The sequence below is a fragment of the Phocoena phocoena genome, chromosome 7 (assembly GCF_963924675.1).
Source record: "Phocoena phocoena chromosome 7, mPhoPho1.1, whole genome shotgun sequence".
In the NCBI taxonomy this organism is placed as follows: Eukaryota; Metazoa; Chordata; class Mammalia; order Artiodactyla; family Phocoenidae; genus Phocoena; species Phocoena phocoena.
The window spans coordinates 114,073,692-114,097,296 of NC_089225.1; the positions used below are offsets into that span (position 1 = coordinate 114,073,692).

The 23,605-nt window shown below is 51.2% G+C and overlaps 1 protein-coding gene across 1 annotated transcript in view; it reads right to left on the minus strand.

Moving 5' to 3' along the window:
• Positions 1–22,163, minus strand: part of NDUFA10 (NADH:ubiquinone oxidoreductase subunit A10) — a 48,569-nt gene extending 26,406 nt beyond the window's left edge. Inside the window, exons 1-8 of the mRNA XM_065880482.1 lie at positions 22,013–22,163; positions 18,298–18,466; positions 17,337–17,552; positions 16,713–16,799; positions 14,648–14,769; positions 12,636–12,715; positions 8,786–8,840; positions 6,797–6,882 (exon numbers count right to left, since the gene is read on the minus strand). Coding sequence (XP_065736554.1) covers positions 6,797–6,882; positions 8,786–8,840; positions 12,636–12,715; positions 14,648–14,769; positions 16,713–16,799; positions 17,337–17,552; positions 18,298–18,466; positions 22,013–22,087 — 890 coding nt within the window. The 5' untranslated portion in view covers positions 22,088–22,163. The remainder of the gene's footprint in view (positions 1–6,796; positions 6,883–8,785; positions 8,841–12,635; positions 12,716–14,647; positions 14,770–16,712; positions 16,800–17,336; positions 17,553–18,297; positions 18,467–22,012) is intronic.
• Positions 22,164–23,605: the final 1,442 nt, after the last annotated feature.

A 23,605-nucleotide genomic window follows, 5' to 3' on the forward strand; every position in this document is an offset into this window, starting at 1 on the left:
GATTCAGGAGCAAAAAGCGGTGAAAGGAAACATTCTGTTCACAGAGCACTTAGTTTAATTAAGGAGATTCAAAACCTGAGCACACGCTCTTCACATCACAGGCCAAAGTGCCCCCCCACCCCCTGTAAGAAGACAGAACATCCTACAGTGTGCTTCACAAAACGAGGTGCTCTGCCACGTCATTCCAGAACAGAAGAGAAAGAAAACACAAATAGCGTTTCCCAATTAACAGAACGCTTATACTTTCTCCTAAAACACGTCCGAAGCATATTCTTTAGTTGCTCCCGAACTGCAAAGTTCTGCTTGAAACTCTATACTTCTGATACCAAACTCATACCCTGCAGTTTCTGTAGCACTGGAATTTCCTGTTAGAAATCCATCCTCCAGGAGCCTTAGAAACACAAGTCGCAGTGATGAAGCAGCAAGGGCGAGAGGGGAGCCCAGGCTCTGGAGGGCGGGAGGAAGGTGGGCGCAGTGGAGGCCTCACTGGTAACAAGTCTCCAGCATGAGGATGAAACCACCAGGGCGGCGCCGGTCAGTTATGGATTACGGATAAGAACACAAAATGCTATCAAGGTTGGGAAATAAGCACTCACACGCACATAATTACACACCACACACGTTCGGAGATGGTACAAAAATGTCCTAAACCAATCATTTGGTCAGGTTCTAGACAAAATGAGTATAACTGGTAAATGGCAGGTTTACCATAATCATCTTAGAAAATGGTCATAATTTTCACTTGAGTCTCCCAAATTACGAAATGGTACTTAAATGAAAGTCAACACAATTACCATTGTAAACCATTATGCAATAACATTGGGAGGCAGAGGAGCAAAAAGCTGCGAGAAGGAAGAACTATAGCATTTATTTCAAACATAATTAAAACAATGGAACGCTGTAATCTGTAAACTGTGAGGGAATGACAGGCTCCCTCTCCATGCTCTGATATCAACATAACCGAATGACTAATAAGATTATGATCTTAAGACATGAACTTGGACATGGTCTAGCATCTAACTGATACACATTCCAGAGTACCTTTAGGAATTACACTGTGCTTACCACCCGTGGAAGGAGTGGAAAAGGCATCCCACATCCCACTGGGTGGCTGAGCCCAGTCTCAGCAAGATGTCAGGGTGCCAGGACAGTCACCTTTTTGTATGTTTTTCACGTACTCTGCCCTGCAGTAGCTAATACTAACAAGAATCACATATAAATCCACATAAAACGACAGCCGGAAAAGTTAAGAGAAGGTTCAAGTAGAAAAGAAGGTGAACAGAGCGAGGCTTAGGAGAATGCTCAGATCTCTGGGTAATTACTGGGCAGAGGGGGAGGTAATGGATTAGGAGACTGTCTGTATCCTGATGGAAGAGGGAGAACCAGATGATTAGGACTCTGAATTAATTCTAGGAAATGAAACTTGGATTTATGCCTAAACCAAGATATGCCACTGAAGGATTCTGAGTAAAGAAAGAACAGGGTCACTGTGACATTTTATAAAAATTAACCTGGCGGGCGTACGCACAGGGGATGGGTGGGATGAAGAAATAACTAACCAAGGAGCGGAGATCAAACCCCAAAGAAGAGTCACCGGAGACCAGCACCACCCTGAGGGCGGGGCCCAGGGGAAGGTGAGGGGTCAGTAGGGAAAAGGAGGGTTCAAGCAGATGACCCCAGGGGAGGAAGCAACGATCCCACCCGGCCTCCAGGCTGAGATAGGAGGGAGGGCACATCGGAGACCGCAGGAGGGCGCGGCAAGCTGAGGGCTGCGTGGCCCACCACGGCTCCAGGACCTCAGCGGGGCAGTGCTCTTGGAGGCCCAGTCCCCCACCTGCAAGAGGACGGGAGTCTCCACCAGGCGGAGTGCTGTGGACTCAGGAAACGCTTCTCAGACACCTCCCAGACACGGTGTCGACGCTGACCGTGTGCCTGGGATCAAGCTGACGCCTCGAGCTCTCAGCAGAGGGAGAGCACCACGCAGCAGCTCAGGCAGACCTCACCTCACGCTGCGTCTCTTACTTACAAGTTGGAGGTTCGTGGCAACCCTGCGCTGTCAGATGGTGGTTACGATTTGTTAGCAATGAAGTATTTTTTAATTAAGGTGTGTACGTTTTTCTAGACATAATGCTACTGCACACCTAACAGACTACGGTTTGGTGTAAACTTAACTTTTCTATGCGCTGGAAACCAAACAGTTCATGTGACTTGCTTTACTGTGAGACTTACTTTACTGTGGTGGTCTGGAACCAACCTGCATTCTCTCTCAAGTCTGCCTGTAAAGATTATTTTTTTTAAACAAGGTTCAGGACGAAATAGTACATAATATCATTTAGGTAAATTTACAAACACATATACATATGTAAGTATCTGACAAAAAACAAAGTCAACCACTAAGCTTTAAAAAACAAAGAGGGACTCCAGGTTCAGCTCCAACAAGGAAATAGCCTGGAAACCACCTCTCTAGTCCTTTACAACAAAGGAAGCTGAGAAAAATGAAAATCAATTGCTTGTCCTGGAATAACAGCAGCAACAACATATGGGTGATTAGAGCACACAGAGTGGAATGAATGACAGCAACGCCATAAGGGATGGAGGGAGGAATCTGCCCCAGCCGTGAAGTGGTATCGCCACCTGAAAGCAGGCAGACGTGAACTGGAAACTACAACAACGATAACAAATTTTTACAGAGTACAACAGAAGTGCTAAGAGAAAAGATAAAATGGAATCATACAGAATGCCCAATTAAAACCAGAAAAGGTAGCAAAAAGGGGCAGGGGAAGGAAACAAAGAACAAATAGAAAATGATGACAAACGTGGTAGAAATTAATCCAAATATATCAAGAGCCGCTTTAAATGTGAACTACCCAAATATACTAATTAAAGCTGGAGACTGACAGAGTCGATTAAAAGCATAAGACCAGCTATATGCCGTCTATAAGAAACCCACCTGAAATCAATCCAAAGACTCAGACTAAAAGTAAAGGGATGGAAAAAGATACACCATTGCTAGATTAGTGAAAGCTGGAACAGATGCATTAATTTCAGACAAAGCAGACTTCAGAACAAGAAAGGATCAGGAATCCTTTACACAGGGGCACTGTGTAAGAGTAAAGAGCTCAGTCGTCCAAGAAGGGACTTAACATCCTAAACACGCACGCAACTTACGGAGCGCCAAAATAAACGAGGCAAAAACGAATAAAACTCAAAGGAGAAACAGACAAATCTGCCATTGCAGTTAAAGATTTCAACACTCTCCTTCAGGATCGGGCAGATCCAGCAAACAGAAAAGCAGTAAGGACATGGATGACCTGAACATCACCACCAATCAGCTCAGTCTCACTGACATTTGTAGAACACGCCGTTTGACGACAGCAGAATACACACTCTTCTCACGCTCGGCCAGACATTATTCAAGACAGAAAACACTGCTGACCATATGAAACGTCTTAACAAGGGTAAAAAGGGCAGAAATCATACAAAGTATGTTCTAAGACCACAGTGGAATTAAACTACAGGGAAATTTATAGCATCGAGTGCATACATTAGAAAAGAAGAAAGATCCAATCATCTAAGCTTCTACCTTAGGAAACTAGAGAAAAGAGCAATTGAAGCCCAAAGGAAACAGGTTAAAAAAAATAGCAATAAAAATTGGAGTAGATGTCAATGAAACTGAAAATAAGAAGACAACAGAGAAAATCAATAAAACAAAGAGCTGGTGCTTTAAAAAGATCAATAAACATGAAGAAAAAATTCACAAAGGACAAATAAATAGCCAATAAAAATACACCTGTTTGAAGTTCAGTGTTTATGAAATGCAAAAATAAAGCAAATGCTTTTCTTTGATACCAAAATCACAAGTTTTTGTTTGCTTCGTATTTTAACTATTCTGTCTTAATAAGGGCTTTCAGAAGACCGGTTCAAGTGTGCCAGCTGGTACACAGCTTCTGGAGAACAATTTCACAACACACCAATAGTTGCAAAATGTGTTCATATAATCTGACCCGGTAACTCCACTTTTATACCTTAAGAAAGTAACCTGAAATGGAACAAAAATAAATACACTATGCTCATTAATGTTATTACGATTACGAAGAAATGGAAATAACCCAAAAGGCTGATATTAAAGAAGCGGTAAATGGATTATGCCTGTATCTCAGAGGTCAACAACGTTTTCTGTAAAGGGCCAGATAGTAAATATTTCAGCCTGAGAGAGCTACGTACGGCTTCATATATGTACTTTTTCCTTCAGTCTTTTAAAAATGTAAGGACCATTCTTAGCAGCTGAGGCCTGGGTGGGCCCACAGACCATGGTTTGCCAACCCCTGACTGGCATCAGTCAATGGGTTTATGCAGTGTGAGCAGCCATTAAAAACTCGAGTTTTAAATATTTAACAAGACAGGGACATGCTCATATTAGAAGTTACAATACAAAGACATAATATTAGCAAGGTTACTTTTATTTAGAAATACGTGAACACACCAACACTTTACAAAAGACTGGAAGAGCCTGCATTAAACTCTGACGCTGGCTCCTGTGGTGGCAGAACTGCAGGTGATCTGGCTCCGTCCTGGACTTCCGTTTCCTGACTTTCTTCCACGTGTGGCTGTGACTCTGACCTCTGACCCTCCCGATCCCAGTCTTTCTTCAGTGCCCCTCCCCAGGTTAAACGCTTCATCATCACACTCACTCAGCTCTCCCGCTCGCCCACATCCACCGGCAAAGCCCGACCCTGTCCGCATGCAGAGCTCTGCCTCACCCCCATGGTACCTCCATGACCGTGCACCCCCGTCCGCAGCAGCCGCCCACAGCTCCTTCCCGGCCGGTCCTCCCCACGGGCCTGGGTGGCGTTCTGGACCTTCTCCTCCCTCCTCAAACTGCAACACAGCCCCTCCCGCCCTCAAGGCCTCTCAGGGCTGATGACCCGTCTCTCATTTCACTATGAAGACAGAAGCCAGCTGACGAGAAGCTCCAGGCGCGCCTGGCACAGACCCACTTCCCTAAGCCCCGCCCTGTCCCCGCCTGCCCAGCGCCAGCGTGGGAAGCAGGAACTGCCCATCAGTGCACCAGCCCACATCCTCCTCCAGGGCCTCTCCTGTCCTCTCGGCATCCATACCCCCAGCCCAGCCACAGGACCTCTCTCATTGGTACAAAACATGCGTTAAAACACACAACAGGGCTTCCCTGGTGGCGCAGTGGCTGACAGTCTGCCTGCAGGGGACACGGGTTCGTGCCCCGGTCCAGGAAGATCCCACATGCTGCAGGGCAGCTGGGCCCGTGAGCCATGGCCGCTGAGCCTGCGAGTCCGGGGCCTGTGCTCCACGATGGGAGAGGCCACAGCAGTGAGAGGCCCGCGTACCGCAAAAAAAACAAAAACAAACAAAAAAAAAACACACAACAAAAACCGTGAAAAATGAATAAAATTTTAAGTCTTAGTTTTAACAATTAAATCAACAGGTTCAAAAGGAAAACTTATTCACTTTCAAGCACAGGATGTGGAAAACTAACGGCAGGTCCATTTTCCATACATGCTCATATTAGGGTGCGTCCAAGTGGAAAGAAACAAGTGCGTTCGCTATTGAGAGAAACTGACCTAGCAAAGTGCTCTGCACCGCGGAAGGCCAGCAGACCAGCTCCGCAGCGCTCACCCGATGGGCTGACGGCAGAGCGGTCACCCAGGCAGAAGGCCACGCGAGGGTCACACAGACGTGTGTTCCCCGACACTGACCGAGCCCCGCCACCGCCTGAGCCCGGGTGCCAGCAGCGCAGGCCGATGCGAGCCTCCGCCAGGCCCCCGCCCCGAGGCACAACGGGGGTCGGCTCCCCGGATCCCTCCAGCACAGGGGCAGTCACCTACGCTCACAGGAAAATGACGTTTCCTGGGTCGGAGCTGTCTTCTCTGCCTGGAACACTTCTGCAGAAGCACAGCTCGTACGCCTACAGAACTTGCCCATTGCTGCGAGCACAGCAGGCCTGCACCGCCGTCTCCCTGGGCTGGAGTACCAAGCCCCATGCACCAGGGACAGCGTGACCACGGTGAGCACCTGCCTCCTTGCTGGGAGGCTGGGACCCAAGGAGGTACTAAAGCAGAGGGCGCTGTGTGACCAGCACCCAGCACAAGTTCTGCGCACTGATCTAATGGGCTTTCTGGGCAAAATACTGCCCATGTGTCACTGCATCTCTCATGAACAAAGTAGCCCACTCAGCATGTCCCCTTCTGCCGTGGCCTCCCCCACCTCCACGTTCACCATGGCCTCCCCGCCCCTCCTCTCCCGGCTCCAGCCCCAGCGGCTCCTGTCTCAGGACCTCTCCACCCGCCGGCATCCCTGCCCCACGCTCACCCCAGACACTGCGGGGCCCAGTCCTCGCACACTCGGGTCTCCTCAGAAGAGAGGCCTTCAAGCCTTCCTCAGAGCGCCCTCTGTCACTCACCCCAGCCACTGGCTGCCCCATTACTCAGGGTTACCTTTCTCCCCGGCCTTTAGCACCCGTATGGCTCTACTGATTCAGTGACAGCAGGACTTTTATTCGACACTATATTCCCTAAATCTGGAACACTGCCTGGCACAGGGCGCAAGCAAAATACTTGGTGAGTTAATAATGGCTGTCTATCAATTCACCGCCAGGTCAGAGAAAGCAAGAGCCTGTGTGGAAGGGAACAGGAAGTACGCCTCAGTATCCGGCAACCTGCAACACAGTTACTTCAAAATTCTATAAGTTCCCACAGCAGGCAACGCGCCACACTGGAAGCCAGCCCTGCCCCACCCCGGCACCGCCCAGCTCCGGCAGACTCACCGCATCCTCAGACTGTGGAAAGTGCGGTCGTCCTGGTCCAGCCACGGGCCTTTCTCGTACTTCAGATACTCAATATCCTCGATCACCTGGACAGAGGGATTTAATGAGACAACATTCAGTGCACGACAAACCACAAATACCTGGCAGGGAGAATCGCACTGTGAAAGTCAAAATGAAAAGAAGGTGGGCAGACAGCCTTCTGTGAAGTGGGGGCCGAGTGACGACGCCCAGTGTGGGCACCTGGCCCAGCTGACACCGGGGTGCTGTGGAAACTCCCTGGCAGGCTGGGAGAAAAGGAGCAGGTGCAGGAAGAACCAAGACGAGGAAGGAAGATCAGCATTCCTCAGACTCCTCATTTCCTCCCATGTAACCTTCTTCCAGAAGGCAAGATTCAGCCACTCGAAACAACAGGACAAGAAAATAAATACATTTCCTAGAGAGCGCCAGTAATCCAAGTTCCTCAGCCCCAAAGCCTGCGGTCCGTACAGCCTGACCTCCCAGCGGGGCGGCCTTTCCAGACGCATTCTCCTCCAAAACACACCGAACCTGGGGGCCTCTCTTTAGCTTTCAAGAATTGGGGCACATTCAGTTATGAACACAAATAATAACCCAGTCTCAGAGAGAATGTATTACTCTTCTGCTCAGGTACATGCCATGGAAACAGTCTGTCAAAGGGACAAAAATTACCCAAAGACAAACAAAAATCAACATCACAGAAAAAGGCGGCTGGAAGGAAATGAAATGCAACTTAACGGGTCCAAGTAGAAAGAGCCAAGCCGAAAAGAACTGCCAGGCTGGGCCCAGAGCCGGACTTGACTGCGGGTCTCCCGTCCTGGAGGAGAGAGGCCTATTCCCTCCAACTCTCTCCTCCCCTCTCCCCAAGCCAGGAGGCAGCTGAGAGCTGTGCTATCATTAAAGCAGCCAACTGCTTTGCAAAGCTTTCTGTCTGCTGTCACCACCTACACCCCAACCCCAGATCATAAAACCTGCATTTTCTTCTAGATTTTTTACACCTTTTGTTGTGTGTTTTTAGTAATTTATGCTTAATATACAACACAAAATACGGGCCTTTTTTCTTTAACGTAACAGATGGTCATTTGCCTCAATATCATTTAAGAAATCATCTATTTTCCTCTATTTTGTTTTTATCAACCTTTAAGGTACTGCCTTTTCCAAGCTAGAGTTACGAACACACATGAGCGCACATATGCACCTGTTTCTGCACTCTGTCCTGTTCCATTAAGGCATTTATTCATCCTTGCATTAATGCCACAGTGCCTTAATTAATGTAAGTTTGTAATATGTTTGCATACTTGGGCAGGAAAATGTTACTCTTTCTCAGAATGTTTGGTTATTGCTCACTAAGTTCTGAAAATTGCAGAGGGTGACCTGATGTCACAAATGCGTGTGCGGATCTGGGGAGAGCTGGTATCTTTACACAGTTGGCTGCTGAATGACATGCTCCACGCGGTCAAAGCCCCGAGTACAACTTGGAGGCGGCCCTCCCTGTGCGTGGACAGTGGTCCCTGCACATCCGCGGTGCCGTGTAGCACCAGGATGTTTATTACTGGAAACTGAAGACCGTGCAGTGCTATAGGATTTACTACTGAAAAAATCCACGTATGAGCAGACACGCACGGTTCAAACCCGTGTAGTTCAAGGGTCAACAGTCTTAATAAGTCTTTCCCGTTAACTGATCCAACTTTCAGTTTTACCATCTGTTTAACAAAAATGTTGGTGCAGATAACCTAAGGTTCTTTGCATCTTCACCATTCCATAATTTTAAGATTCTAGAAGCTGAATAATTTAAAAGAAAATCAAAATCTCATGACCAGGGGAATGTGATGGGTTGGCTCAGTATTTGTTTTAGATTATAAAACACAGACGCCTCTAAGACCAGTAGGAGCTGAATTCATTACCTGATTTGTAAAAACCTTATACATGAATTAAATGTAAGAATAATTATAAATTTTTCAGCCATTTTCTTACCTTTTCTGAATCTTGAGCTTCCCTTGCACCGTACTGTAAAACCTCACATTTTTCACTGTTAGAGAAAACAAGATGACATTCATGTAAATTTTCCACGTGGACGTTACCGTACAAATGAATACCTGACATCAAGGCTCCCACTCTAAATATCGACACTCTACATTCTCTGAACTGGCTCACGGGGCGTGACCAGCTAAGGAGGGCAAGTCAGAAGCAGGGACATGCTCGAGGCTGGACGGTGACGGCTGCAGGTCTGTTTCCCGACTTCCCCTCTGACTGGACCACCCCCCGCTGCATGGGCGTGAGGCCAGCGTCTACAGGGAGCAGGGACACGAGTCACCTCTGCTGCCACGCAAACCATCTCCAGCTGCAGCACTCGCTACAGGAAGGTACAGGGGAGCCCGGGGCCTGAGTGGGACGGACGCACAGAGAGCAGCTAAGTGGTGTTTGGAGGGTGGGTGTCGCGGAGCCAGAGGGGGGATGGCAGGGGCACGTTACTTGAGCTGCTGGAATTTCGGAGACAAATGAAACGCTCAAAATAACCTGTTTCAATCAAACTATGCAACAGGACAGCAGCAACTCGGTTCCCTTAGTCCAGGTCCTTAGTCTGGACACTGAAAAGTCACGCTGGGTCCCAAAAAGGGGGACAGTGGAGTGAGCTTCCGGCACATCTACCCATTTCCTCACCACATCTACTGCTGTGCGGAGACCTGGCTGCCCAGCCAGGCGAAGACTGAAACCCGCCTCCTAGTCAGTGTGCCCTTGCCTCCGCCACCACCTCCAGACCAACCCGAGGAACGCTTCAGAGAGGCCCACTGGAGAGCCTGTCTCTGCAGAAGTGTTTGACTCCGCCCCCCCCCCCCCCCCCCCCCCGCCCCGCTTCCAGGAGGGTACAGCAGAAAGGCAAGGCTGGACCACCGCTCCCATGAACACTGCTCCGCATCTGCTCATTCAGGCATCTTTACACCAGAGTGCCCCCTACTGACGGGAGCTACATCTACACCAGGGTCAATACTCCAAGAACACACGGCCCCCCACGCATATGCCCACAGACAGCTCCTCCAATACAAACTACTGGAAGCAGGGCTCCACCCAACCTTCCTGCAAAGCGGTTCCAGGCGGGAAGCCCGGCCCCCGTGCAGTGTCGGGCAGCAGCGCACAGGACGGCCTGTAACGCCATCATAAACAGAGTGGAGTTTCCTCCTTTCAGGTGAATAAGTGCATCATCTTAAAGTAAACATATTCTGTAGTCACAGTGCCGCGCTACATGTGTCGCGTGAAGAGCAAACAAACATCAACAAAAAAACCTCTTTTTTATTTCATCTGGTTTGCTCACTGCTTATCAAAGTAGAAGCCAGCGTTCGGGCCTGAGGTGCCCGACTGGTGGTGAGTCTGCAAGGAGAGAGACGGAAACAAAAGGACAGCAGCGCAGCCTCTCGGAGTGGAAGCCCGACTCCATGCCCCAACAGGTTCAGCTCCACAGGCAGAGCCAGACCCTTGGCCGCACTTTCCCCTTTCAGGTGGCTGAGGCTGGGGACAAAGAGGGAAAGAAACCAACCTGGGAATCTGGGAAGTCCGCGCAGCAGAAACAGGTCCGTCTCACAACGCACAGTAGGTCTAACACTCCTGAGCGACTCTGAACTAACTGAGCCCGTGGCACTTAACATCCAGACCCAGCCCAACCGGCGAGGACGCCGGGGAAGCCTCTCCCTCCAAGTGCGACCTGACTCTAGGAGAGCGAGCGGCCCTGGCACGAGGGACCAGCAGAGGCCGCAGAGGCCCCACTGTACACGGCCGGCGCACCGCACGTCCTCAGGGGCACCTCCCGACGAGGGCCCCGCACACCACAACGCAGGAAGCTCACCCCGCCCGCAAGGTTCCTCAGAATGAGGTGCGGAGAAAGCTGCTGTTTCAAGCCCGGGAATCAGCTGGAAGGCACGACACCTGCGCCGTTACGGTGAAACCACCAAGCTCCCAGACTGACCCCGCGGGGTGACCCAGCATGCGGCACCACCGTCCAGCAGAGACCAAGAGCCAGTAAAAACCCGTCCTGAGGAACCACCAGTCCATCACCAGCGAGCCACGGCTTCCAAATCGTGCGGCGACCCACAAGGCCCGCGCCCGACCACCGAGGCAGGGATGTGAAAACAGAACTGAACGTCTGACCGTCTGCCCTGACCGGTGAGGATGTGAAAAACCGTCCACTCCACGCTGGGATTCACCAGTCACCAGAGGGCAACGTGCTGGGCTGGGTTCACCAGCGGAGGAGGAGGCGGTCTGGTTGGTCTCCAGCACAACGGAAAGTGGCCCCTCGGGAGCGCTGAACCTTGGAGAGGCCACGAGCTGACTCCCAACGCAGCTCAAGGACGGAGCGCCAAATGGAGCAACGGATACTTAGAATCACTGCTAAACACTTCATGATCAGGAAGCCCTGAGGGTAAGTTCTGGAAAATAACTGCCAGGTACAGGAAAAATCCCACCCCATCTGCAAGTTCAATCTAGGCTTTACTTTCCTGATGTTACAGCTGAACGTCCTATTTGAGAACTTGCTGGGCAGCCTTGTCTCGGTGGTGATTTTGTAGCCAGAAGATCTCCAAGAGGAATCTTTGGAACTGAAATCCTAGGGTCAACCATCTCTGTTTATTCTCATAGCTCTATATATTCCCCTGGACAAGATTTACAAAACTGACTTTTTTCCTGCACTTCTGGCCTTGAAAATAGAGCAGTACGACCTACAGTCCGCCCTGTTGCTTCTACTGCCTAGGAGAGAAAAGCTTATCACAAGCAAGCAGAGATACTATAAGCCTCAATGCTCACAGCTAAAATCATGACATTCCAATTTAAAATCAAACTTTTCTTCCAAAACTGCTAGACATTACTTTGTTTTTATTCACAATTTTACAGTTACTTTGAAATTTTAAACAACAAGAGCATAATACTTTAAGGTATCAAGAGAGGCTTACGTTTTCTAAAAGTCTGAGAAATACTACTAGACCTTCAGTAACAGCATTATTCAAACATCCTAATTTTACTTGGACTTGAGTGACAGTAGGAGATGACCCCTTCCACATGACACACACGCAGACCACAGAATGACCATCCAGAGAGTGGATGAAACCATGAATCCCTCGGTGCTTTCAATAAAGAAAGAGGGAGGGAGAGAAGAAACCAAATGGAAAAAGGTCTGGTGGTGTTTCCATTTAACCCAGACCCCACTTAAGAACATCTTTCAAAAGTATGTACAGACGTTGCTGGCCTTTCACAAATTTTGTGTGGACTCAGCACCTTCAGGCAACCTTCCAGGTAATAAACACGACCATTCAGTTGCCACCCAGAGTGAACACATGCGTTCTCTAACCCTAAAACCTGTCACAGAATACAGCTTCAGCTCACTTCTAGCATCAAAATGTTCTAAAAACACAACAAAAAATGTCTTGGCAAAATAAGCAAATCAAAAAACAAAAGTCAACCCCAAACCTACTAACTCAAACTGAAATATCTGCTGTCACTGTTGCTCACGAACGTCACACTAAAACTCCCCAGACGACATCCGCTGAAATCAACAAGAGCGCGCCCCTGGGCGGGTGGGGCCTAAGGAACTGCACGTGTGGAGTTCTGTCGGATAAATCCTCGCGACTTCCCTGGCGGCCCAGTGGTTAAGACCACCTCTACCAATGCAGGGGGTGCAGGTCTGACTCCTGGTCGGGGAGCTAAGGTCCCACACGCCTTGAGGCCACAAAACAGAAGCAATACTGTAACAAACGGAATGAAGACTTTAAACACGGTCCACGTCGAAAACACCTAGAGTGAAATTAAATAAATACACCAATCCACCATGCCCTGGGCTCACCTCATCTCAGGGAGGAAGGTCCTCTTATAGGCATTCTCGATGCTCTGAAGGTAGGCGGAGGTGATCTTCATCTCATGTGGCTGAACAAAAGCAGAGAAGTGTGATACGTTTGGACTTTTCTTTTACCCGTGCTTATGGAAAATGTGAGACAATCAACGAACAGCTTTCCTAGAACGAGTCACGCCGGGTGCTCTAGGAACTGTGGGGTGATGGGAGGGGCTTCGGTACCGGTTAGAACAGTTCTCATTGCACCGCAGAGAGCACGGAAGCCTGCCCAGGTGAACGTATGGCATGACCTTTCTTTCACAGACTCTAAGAGGTGGACTCAGAACAGGATCAGGAAGAACCCCCTTTACAGTTACGGCCCCGCCTCCCGTTCTGAGCCATGCCCGAGTGCAGGCAATGCAAGACGACACGCCACACGAGGGGACTGGGAGGGGCACTGGGCCACTTCCCCCCCGAGCCGCAGAACACGCCCCCGTGGCCCACCCCGCTTTTCTACCACTCACCCCCACCTCTCCCGCTTTTTCCATCTCCACTTCCCTTTCATACAACGTTTGCCAATTTCAGAAACATCAAGCTCCAATTATGAGTGGCAAGTTTCCATACTGAAAACCTCTCACGGTTTAGCAACGCTAAAGGCTAAGTTATCTGCCACCCTGTTTGATTTTCTTCATGGCATTTGCCTTTATTTCCTGTACTTCTTATTTATTTCCTTGTTTACTATTAGTCTCCCCGCTAGAATATAAGAACACACATCTATCAATGACATAATGTTTCTTTGATAAAATGTCTCCTTTACTTAGACACAGTGGTAATTTTAGCTGGTGACAGTATTCATGGAATACTGGAAAAATAAAAATGTTCACAGCTCTAAGTTGTTCCTCAAGATGGTTTCTAAAATATTGCTATCCAGATATCAAAAGTTATCTAGAGAATTCTAAATATATATCTTCATATTTCTCAATAAACGTCACTCTAATAGGCAAAAGTGTTCAAAATTATCCCACTGAATGACAATTAAATGCTTTTGACTTGCAGTTCCCTCCTTCCGCCACCTGATGGACTATTCTCCAAAGTCTACATTACACATCACACTTAGGAGGAAACTCTCACACAGGTGCAGACTGGTAACCAACAGGGAGCCACGGGTGTCACGTGTGTTCACCACCAAATGAGCAAGGAGGGGCACCCACAGCCTCTTTCAGTTGCAGCAAAGACGCCCAGAGCGTCTCTGCCACCCTGGCAAGGACCTGCCATCAGAGAGGCACTCAACGGAGCACCCGTAAGACTCCCATCGCCAAGGACGGGCCCTGGGATGACAGATATACAGGCAAGCCTACCTTTTCATCACAATGTCAAAAAGAGCATTTCCTCCCAGGAAAAAATACTCCAGGTAGGAGGGATCTTTCCAAATAAGAACTAGCCAAAAGGGCAAAGACGGGCCTTGTTAACCTGCATCCTGCATCACACCTGCAGAGCCAACTTCAAATCGCAGGGTTTCTAGGCACCTGTCTCGACGCCCCTAAGCGTTAATGAACGCGTGTGGAGATCACTGCTCTACTGTTTTAGGGTCACTGAGTAGGAAAAAGAGGAAGACAGGCCCAACATATGGGAGTGGTAAACTGAAAGGGTATTAGAAATTATTTTCAACTTGTAGGAAACAACAGGGCGTGAAAAGCCCGTTAGAAAAACAGAAAGGGAAGTCCTGTCAGGAGATGCACCCATCCTCAGAGTGGCTCAGGTGACCCAGGGTCAGGGGACAGTGGCAGGATGGCACCAGGGACGGAGAGCACTGGAGGAGAGCAGTGAGCGACCGGGGCCTCCTTCAGTCGCCCATCTCACAAGTGCCCGCTCTCCCGGGGGGACCCATGTGCGTGCCCCTGTCCCTGTGGGGGCCATCAGGAATTCACAGTATCCCACTATAAGTATCGGTGTGAAGCGCTGATCTATGTTAAACGTAATGAGGACACATAAAGAGACAGTGGTCTTGGACTTAAAGGCTGAGTTACGTTTCCCTTCTTCTGGATCCGGCTCTGGATCTCGGGAACGGGCACGTCGACGTAGATGACCACGTGAGGGGGCAGGTACTCGCAAATGGTGACCTTCTTCACCTCGTTGTAGTGGTCCACACCTGGCACAAGAGAGGCACCATCTGTCAGCCGACGGTCCACGGACAGCCCTCAGATGCACACTTCTCTTCAAATAAAAGGCCAAAGGTACACGCGGTTCTCAGAGCCACGTGTCGACCTGCGAACCACGTAACAGTCACGGCCGTTACCGCCAGCTGCACACGTGTGAGGCTGGCACACAGCGACCGCAGCACTCACAGCCACCCTGCAGGGCAGGGCTTCTCATCTCTACAGACCAAAAGAGTCAGGCCAGAGAAATCAGGCAACTTATATCAACACTGGGATTTAAGGCCCGGCCTAAGAGCTTTCTAAAGGCCAGATCTGAAGTGTGCCTGGCCACACGGGAGGGTGCAGCACCTTTCCCCACTCCCAGCCCACTGCCCCTCTGGGTCCTCCTCGCTGCTGGCCCCATCGGCCCAGTTGAGTCCACCCTTCCTCTCCCACAGAGCTGACCAGCCGGGCTTGCCAAGAGCGCGCCCGTGTCCAGGTCCGCCCAGCCCAGCAGGCTGCTCCACTGCCCGCCATAGGCCTCCCTCCCGCGGGGCCCCCTCCAACCCCGACTTGCGCCCAAGGCTCTCCTTCTCTGTGACTTGCCTTCCCCGAACTCATCCTTCAGATAAACAAATTCAAACCTAACCACATGCCTCCCGTACCTAAAACCCCTCAGGGGCTCCTCAGTACTTTCAGGAGAAACCTAAGCGTCCCAGCCAAGGTGCCCGTCCTGCTAGTGTGGCCCTGCCCGCCCCTCCGCCAGCACCCGGCCCCCTCCAAGCCGCACCAGCGCCTGCTGCCCTCAAAGCTCCTGTAGCGGCACCACCAACGGCTCAGCCAGAGCTCACTCCTCAGGGACGCTGCCCACAACACCCCGTCTCCCGACTGGTCAGACACTCTCGACACGCCTCCTCTGCACCCGGGGACCACGCTGCGCAGCCAGCAAGTGCGCTCACTGCAACCACGCATCTAGGCTGCTTTCCCACCCCTCCCCCCAGGATGGCGGGGGCCTTGTCTCACCGAGCCTCACACCCCTCTCACCTAAGGCAGAGCCCGGCACACAGCGCGCACCCCGGAAAGGCTGGCTGGCTGGCCTTGAGGCTGTCGGAGTGTCTGTGTGACTCAGTGCCTGGCTCAGCAGCACGGGCTCTGGCTGCCCTCCGCACACGCACCAGGACTGCGCAGACAGCAGGACGGGCCCGCAGACCAAGGGCGGCCCCCTCACCGCTCAGCCTTGGCTGGCTTCGGTCTCCCCATTCAGGAACCCACCGCTCGTACTCTGCGCTCCAGATCTAGCCGCCTGCTGGATCCAGGCGACCAAGCTCGCCGTGAAAATGCCCACAGGCTGAACGACCACACGGCCTTTCCACAGCCCTCTCCAGCACACGCCTAGCTCCAGACACCCCGGCCCCAACCGGACGGGTTCCCTCACTCCTCATGGCCAGGCTACTTTAGCCAGGAGCCTTTATTCTTGTCACTGGCCACTTGCCAGACTTTCAACAATCCCCCAACCCAGTGCTAGTGTCCCTAAGAGCACTAGACCAGCACGTGCAGGAGAGAAGGAAAGGATGAGAATGCTGCAGTCACAGGGGGCAGCAAAGAGGAGTGAGGGAGGCACGGGAACAGGACCGCTCAGTGAAGCTAGCCACGGGCCACAGAGCCACGGAGCTGTGCCACTAGGTGGCTGGAGAGCCAGGGAAGTTTCCTGGGAGGCTGTGTGGAGACTCGGCTTAAGCTGTGCGTTCAGGATCCAGTACACCACTGTGCTTTCACAGGGAGAGACGAATTTAGGAGGGAAAGAGGGTGGAAGGAATTGGTTTTTCCTGTGGAATGGCATTATTCATCTATTTAACAGATGTTCACAAAACGCATACTAACTGCAGGGTGAGTCTAGCAGGGCCTTTACCAAGTTACCCCACGCGCCCGGGAAGGCCAGCCTGCCAGCCGGACTCACACTGCTTCCGGATGAAGCCCTGTCGGTACATCGCCTCCACAAAGACAAAGTCACTGTAGACGGAGCGCTCCAGCACCACACCCTGCCCTGTGTAAAAACATGGAGACAAACATCAAAACTCAGATAGTAATTAAAGCAACGAAAACTAGCCCTTTCATTTTAGAAAGGGAAAAAATTATTTACAATTCCACTTCCAAACCAAATATTGTCAAGAGAACATACTTGCACTTCTAAGTGGGAAATCATTTTCAAAACTACAATACTTTTTTGGTTTTGGCGATACAATGTTCTGTTTCATTCTTTCAGCCCTGATGAAAGCATCCGGCTACTAGAGAAAGGGATTTCGTTTTGGAACCACAGGTCCTGCCCCGTGCCCCGCCCCCCGCCCCTGTCCACTGCAACCCTGCCCCCATCCCAGATGCTCTGTAAGACCCCCGGGGCGTCCGCCCCACGCCCACCACCGTGGATCTCAGAGAATCCATGATCTTATTGGAAAGCCAGAGCTTGCCTCATCAAATACCCTTTAAAAAAGCTCTAATGAGCAGCAATCTAAAACGACTGCATTTCAGAAAAGGGTTCAAGCGCAGCACACGCCCGACAGCTACCCAACCACCGATACCGCACCTGTGCTCAGCACGTGCTCCAAGGCGTCCGCGTACTGCAGGAGGCGACTGGCGTACAACCAGGACTGCAGGCGGTAGCTGTTGCCGTCGTTACTCTTCGGGTCATCGTAAAACTTCTCCAAACTGCAGTTGCTGCTGAGCTGTGTGTCCAGGGGTTTCCCATCCCCAGTGGTGCTGGCTGCATAATGGATCCCTGCCTCGGGAAAGTGCTTCAGGCCTGAGGAGAGAAACAACCGGACAAAACATGCTATGGGCACGGCGCATCCCACCAGCAAGCGGCGGAGACGCATCTGAACACCGCTGCTGAGGCCGGTCGGCGAAGACCTGGGGAAAGTTACCCTGACACCTGTGTTCTTGGTGCGTGAAAGGGAGCACACGAGACATGGAAGACGACATGTCTGAAGCACGTGTGCAAGGGCAGCATGAAGCTCCAGGGCTGCATGGCAGCGCTTCCCACGGTACCGTCGTATGAACTCCTCCTGAGGAGAGCTGCCCCTGAGCGTGGGTGCCCGCTGCATGCAACTGGGCTTCGGCTTGTCAAATACTAGAGAAAGGCACGGGGACGACACCGGCTCCAGAGTCGGGAAACGGGGTGGACGCCTGGCCCTACACAAAGCAGCCTGTGACCCAGCTTCTTACTGAGGTTGCCCGTCCGTAAGTGAGAGCAGAATGTCAGCCCTGTTTCACGGGCTGTTACACAGTTCAAACGAGACTGCTCCCGTGAAAGTGCTCTGCTTACATGGTCAAGAGAAAATCCCAATTCAAAGTGACAACCAGCATGGACTTCTAAATTTTTCCAAATCTGAAAGACTAAGAACAGCTTTTTCAGTAAATATTTCAAAAGCGTAAAATACCTACCTTAGGCGCAATTCTACCTACTCAATATTAAAGTAAACTCCAACTCAGATAAGTAACTGTATATCTGAGAAAGTCGTGTCACTCTGCAGGACACAAGTTCATACCTAGCTTCTCTGCTATTTCTTCTGCAAGCCTGCCTTTCCCCGAACATATGTTGCCGTCCACAGTTATCACTCTGCTCTTTCCCGTCAGCTTTTTGGTCGTTCTTTCACCAAGCAGGTACGCCAGCGGGCCGTACCGCAGCTTGCACTGGACACTTGTGTGAATTCCTCCCTGAAAAACACACAGCAGACAACAGCACGTGAGCATTCTGGCCACCGCGGGCCCCAGCAGCTATCAGGTAAACATAAATGCCAAGAAGACCCCTGGTGACAAAACAGCCGACACCGACCTCTGTATAACCTATTTGTTGAATTACTGCCTCTCAGCCCCACCAACGTAAGTTCATAAAGACAGCGACTGCCTGCTTTGATCACTGCTAAATCCTCAGGGCCTGGAACAGGACACGCTTACCACGTTCAATAAAAATTGCATGGACGGATGGATGGACGGATGACAGAAAGGCAGGAAGGAGGGGGAGGGGGGGACAGGGCGGAAGGGGATAAGGAACATTTCTCTAGTGCAGGCTCCCGCCCTGAGCTCTGGAACGGGTTATGTCATGCCTTTAAACAGCTCCTGATGTCCTAGATGTCCTGAAAGTACCTGAAAGCTAACAGACCTAAAACTGAAATTCAGCACCCGCACCCCGAGCCCCAATCTGCTCCCCTCACAAGCTCCCCACCCACCAAGCAGAGCAGAGCGAAGCCACGAGGCACCTTTGATACCCTCCTCCTTCCTCCAACTCCATAATCACTCACAAAACCCTACTGATCCTAATCTGAAGTCTCTGGGGCCAGCGGCCCCTCCCCACCCCCAGTGCACCGATTCTGCGACAGCCTCATCTGCAGCGCAAATGCCTGCTCTGTCTCCTGTGTCCAGTGTCCCAATCTACTCTCCACACTGAAACTCAAACAACCCCTATCCCTGAAAAACAAAACAAAATAACCCCACAGGTCAGCAAGGGGAGGAGCTGGAATGACCCATGCAGTACCGCATCAGAGCTACAGACACAGTATGGACTCATGTTTAGTGGACACAGGGAAGTACTTACAGATGTGGGTATGTACACAGGTTAGCATAGTACACTTCCTTGCTCTGTCTGCTGAGAGGACCTAGAAGCAACAAAGCTCCAAGATCAATCACACGGAGTACCTAGGTCTTGGTTTCTAATGCCATTCTCCAGTAAAAGGAACAAGGGCTCCTCAGAGAAATGGCTGATTCTATGACTACCAGCTTGCCAGGCCAGGTAGTAAGGAAGTGCTCCAACACACACCGTGAGGGGCAGGTTACAGGGATACAGGAACCACCTGAAAGAGCTCCCAATGGCCACAGCTGGAACGGTCTGAGCAACGAGGTAGAGCTGTACTGAACTTTACCCCGAAATATAAAAAAAATATACACAAGTCCATACTGGTATAAATAAATAAATGCAGAGAAGAGACAAACCTCCCATAAAGAAGAATTCCAAACGATTTATGTGGCTACTCTGCCTTCGAGGAAGGGAGCCTAACCCCCCACTCCCTGCGTGCACGCAGTGACTCCCCTCCACAGAGGACACGATGGAAAGGGGGAAGCAAGAGTAACTTCACAGCAGAGACGCTACCACCACCTCAGCCGGGTGACGAAGGTCCTCAGTGATAAGTCATGCTCACAGTGTACCTTTCATATTATGTGATGAGAACAGCACTTTGCCTCTGTGCCCTTCCTCCTAAGAACACACAGCCCCAGTCAGGTCACGAGAAAATATCAGATGGGTCCCACTGAGGGACGAACTACCCACACAGTCCTGCTCAAAACTGCCAAGGTCAACAGAAACAAGGAGAATCTGAGAAAACACCACAACCAAGAGAAGCAAACAGGAGGAATGATACATATCAAAATGCTCATAGAGTAACACCTGCAACAACAAACGACGGGAACCAACCAAAGGTCCATCGACAGGAGACCAGCAGAGTAAACGGCAGGATACTCTCTATATATTCCAAAACTCTCAAATCCCAACAACTGCGAATACCTAATTTACTCAGTTGCAACTGTGTGTCATTCACTCGTTCATTTACTCATTCAGCAACTGTTTATTAGATTCCCATACTATGCAGTCTTTTTTCTAGACGATGGGGATACAGCAGTGAGCCAAAAAATTCCACAGGATAACAAAACAAGTAATTATACAGCATATTAAGTAAGTGCTGTGAAGGGGAGGACGGTTTACGGGACGGGATGTACGTTAAAACGGGTGGTCACGGAACCCTCGCAGAAAGAGTGACATTTGAACCGAGACTGGACGGCAGTGAGGGAACTGGCCACGTGGCTACCTGGAAGAGGGTCTCCCTCCCGGGCAGGGGGAACAGTAAGCGCCAACGCCCTGAGGCAAGATAGCAAGGCCAGTGTAGCTGCTGCCAAGTGGACTGGGTGCGGGAAGAGTAGCAGATGAGATAAGTGACGGGGTGTTAATCATATGGGTACCTTGCGCCCCAGAAATTAATCCCTCTCTCCTCCAGGTTACCTCTGAGCCATGTGCAAACTGTTTCCCATCCGTGTCCCCAACTTGAATATACCTCGGATGTGGCACACGGCAGGTGCACAGTGATATGTGAATAAAGCAATCAACTTCCCTGACTTCAAATCTTTAGAGAGTGCTTTTTTACGGTTATGACAGTTTTTCTATTATTTCCCATCCTCAGTCCCATTCTTCTGCTCTCTGGAATCACATGGAATAAGTGATCTTTCACGACACATTTCCAATTCCTTCAATTATTCCAAGTAACAAGCTGTATACCCTTTTCATCTTATTCATTTTTCTCTGGACCTACTGAAGTCCATCTACATCCCCTGTAGGGAGTAGCGTCCAGAGGTGAACACAGTTTTACAGGTGGGTCCACCTAGTGTGTGCCCGGCAGCCCCCTCTACTCTGGGGCCCTCACTGTCACTAATGCAGGGAAGTACGCTGGGTGCTATAGACAATCACCTTTCCCTCTTTCATTCTTTCTCTCTTTCTTCTATTTTGCAGCCCGAGTTATCTCCTGAAACATTTCTATGACTTTTTAATAAGGCTATTGTACTGTTCTGTTCAAAATCCTTTGCCCATCAAAATCCTGAGCACAGAGGCCAAGTCCCTTTCCAGTTCGACACCAACGCTGCTCCAGCCACTAGTATCCAAAGGAGCTAGGATACAGTCACTGTCATAAAATAGTTTTCCTAAGGTTTCCAGCCACAGTTCATTTGCTTGTCTTGCTGAATCCGCGTACAACGTCATTCCACTGTCTCTACCGTAAGAAGTTCTAATCCTCCCAGATCTAACCTGAACGCCTTCTGCTCAACGTCACATCGCCCCTTACCTGGCCCTTGACAGCGCTGCCACATGAATTAATGAATGAATGAGCGCCCCCAGGCTCTCGGGGCTCGCCCACACCAGCTCATTCGTCTATCGCACAGTCGCACTGGGTAATGATATCCGCAACCTGGCCTCCCCGAGCAGGGCGGCCAGGCCGCCTATTCCCCTCCGGGCCCCACGTTCTGCTCGGAGCTGAGAGAAAACGACCTGGAGAAGCTCGCGGCGGCCCTTCCGAGGCCTGCCCTCGCGACTCAGGACCAAACTCTCCAGGGGACAGTGCGATCCCCCCCGAGAATGACGCCGGGAGGCCCGGGGAGGTGAAGAAGGGGCGGCGCCAGGAGGACAAGCCAGGTCCCACCCGCGGACCCCGCCCGCCGCCGCCTCACCACGCGCTGGACGACCGCCGCGAGGCCCCGAGAGGTCGCGGACACGGGGACCAGTCTCAGCAGCCTCAAGGCCATGACTCCGCTGTCAGCACCGACTCAAGGACCCGAGGGGACGCAGTCGCGACGGGGCCCCTCCCGCGACCGGCGCGCCACAGTGACGTCACTGCCGGGATGCCCGCGCCGCGCCTGTCGGGAACTTCCGGACGGCGGACGCAGGCGCGCAGAGCGCGGCCGGGGGCTGATTTGCCTCGGGTTTCCCTTGGCGTCCGTCCCCTCTGGACCTTGTAGTGCCCGCCCGCCGCCTGGGCTCCAAGGGGAGGGTCTCCCGCCGCCCAGGCTCTAAGGGGAGGCCTGCCCACTGCCCGGTTTTGAGGGCGCGCAGTGCGAGGAGCCGAGGCCGCCCCAGATCTCGTAGTTACTGCTGCAGCACATCCCGCGTCCAGGACGCTCCCCACCCTCCCAAACTCCCTAGACCGGCAGGTGCGGATCAAAACCACCTCCTTGAAAGTGTCTCCATAGCTCACAAACCACCCGAGGCTAGGAAGGCGGCCTGGGGCTGGGGGCGGGGGGTGAAAGGAGGGCCGGCGTGAGAGCGACCCAGGACGAGCGCGGGCGTCCGAGAGGCTCTAAAGAAGGACCGTAGACTGACCTTACCGACCCACGGCGCTTGTCCATCAGGGCCGGCCTGGCTGAGGTCCGCGCATCCTCCACCTCCCCAGGGCCCATCTCCCCGCCTGGCTCGCGACTCCAGGTCTAAAAGGTCTCATACCCCTTGGCGGGCCTGGTGGTGTCAACACCTTGAGTAACATGCAAACAAAAGCTGTCCTCATTCCCCTGTTAAAACCTCAATCGATCCAATGACCGGGGGCCTCAGTTCCTTTCAGGTTAGAAGGTGACTTTAATATGAGATTTCTTACCTACCAGGCTGCCGTTTGAAAAGGCTTTAAGATCCTCACTCTCCTCCTCGGGCTTATTGTTTTTAACACCCTAACTTTTCTTTTGTTTAAATTTCATTTGGTTTTCAACTTTTCAGAATGGTCATGGAGTTGTAAAAACAAAGGTCCTTTCAATGGCTGTTTCTCTAATAAGAGAATCCCTGCTTGTCCAGAATACAGATTCCTAGTGCCCAGTGCCAGAGGGTCTGATTTAGAAGATCTGGGATGGGCCCTAAAATGTGTTTAACAAGCTTCCAGCTAATTCTGATGTAAATGAGCCACATCGAGAGAATAGTGTTCTACACCCTGCATTGTCCAGCAGCACGGGCCACTTCCAGATCCTACACCACTGTGCCCCCAGCCCCAAGCAAAGCTCCTAACACATCACAGGTGCACCTCAAATACAGTTGGATGAGCAGGCGTGACCAGGTAGCCCTAAGTCATCCAGCCCTGTGGAATCACCGCTTATTACCCAAGGCTTGGCTCTACATTCTGATATGTCTGAGAAGCTCCGTGTCCTTGCCAGCGCGTCTGAGAAGTCCCGGGGGCGGGGGGGGTGAGGGTGGGGACACCTCCCTGTCAGACTCTCTGGCCTTGTGTCACTGTCCACACCATTCGCATCTTCCCTCCAGCACTCCGGTTGTGTTTCCTGCTTCAC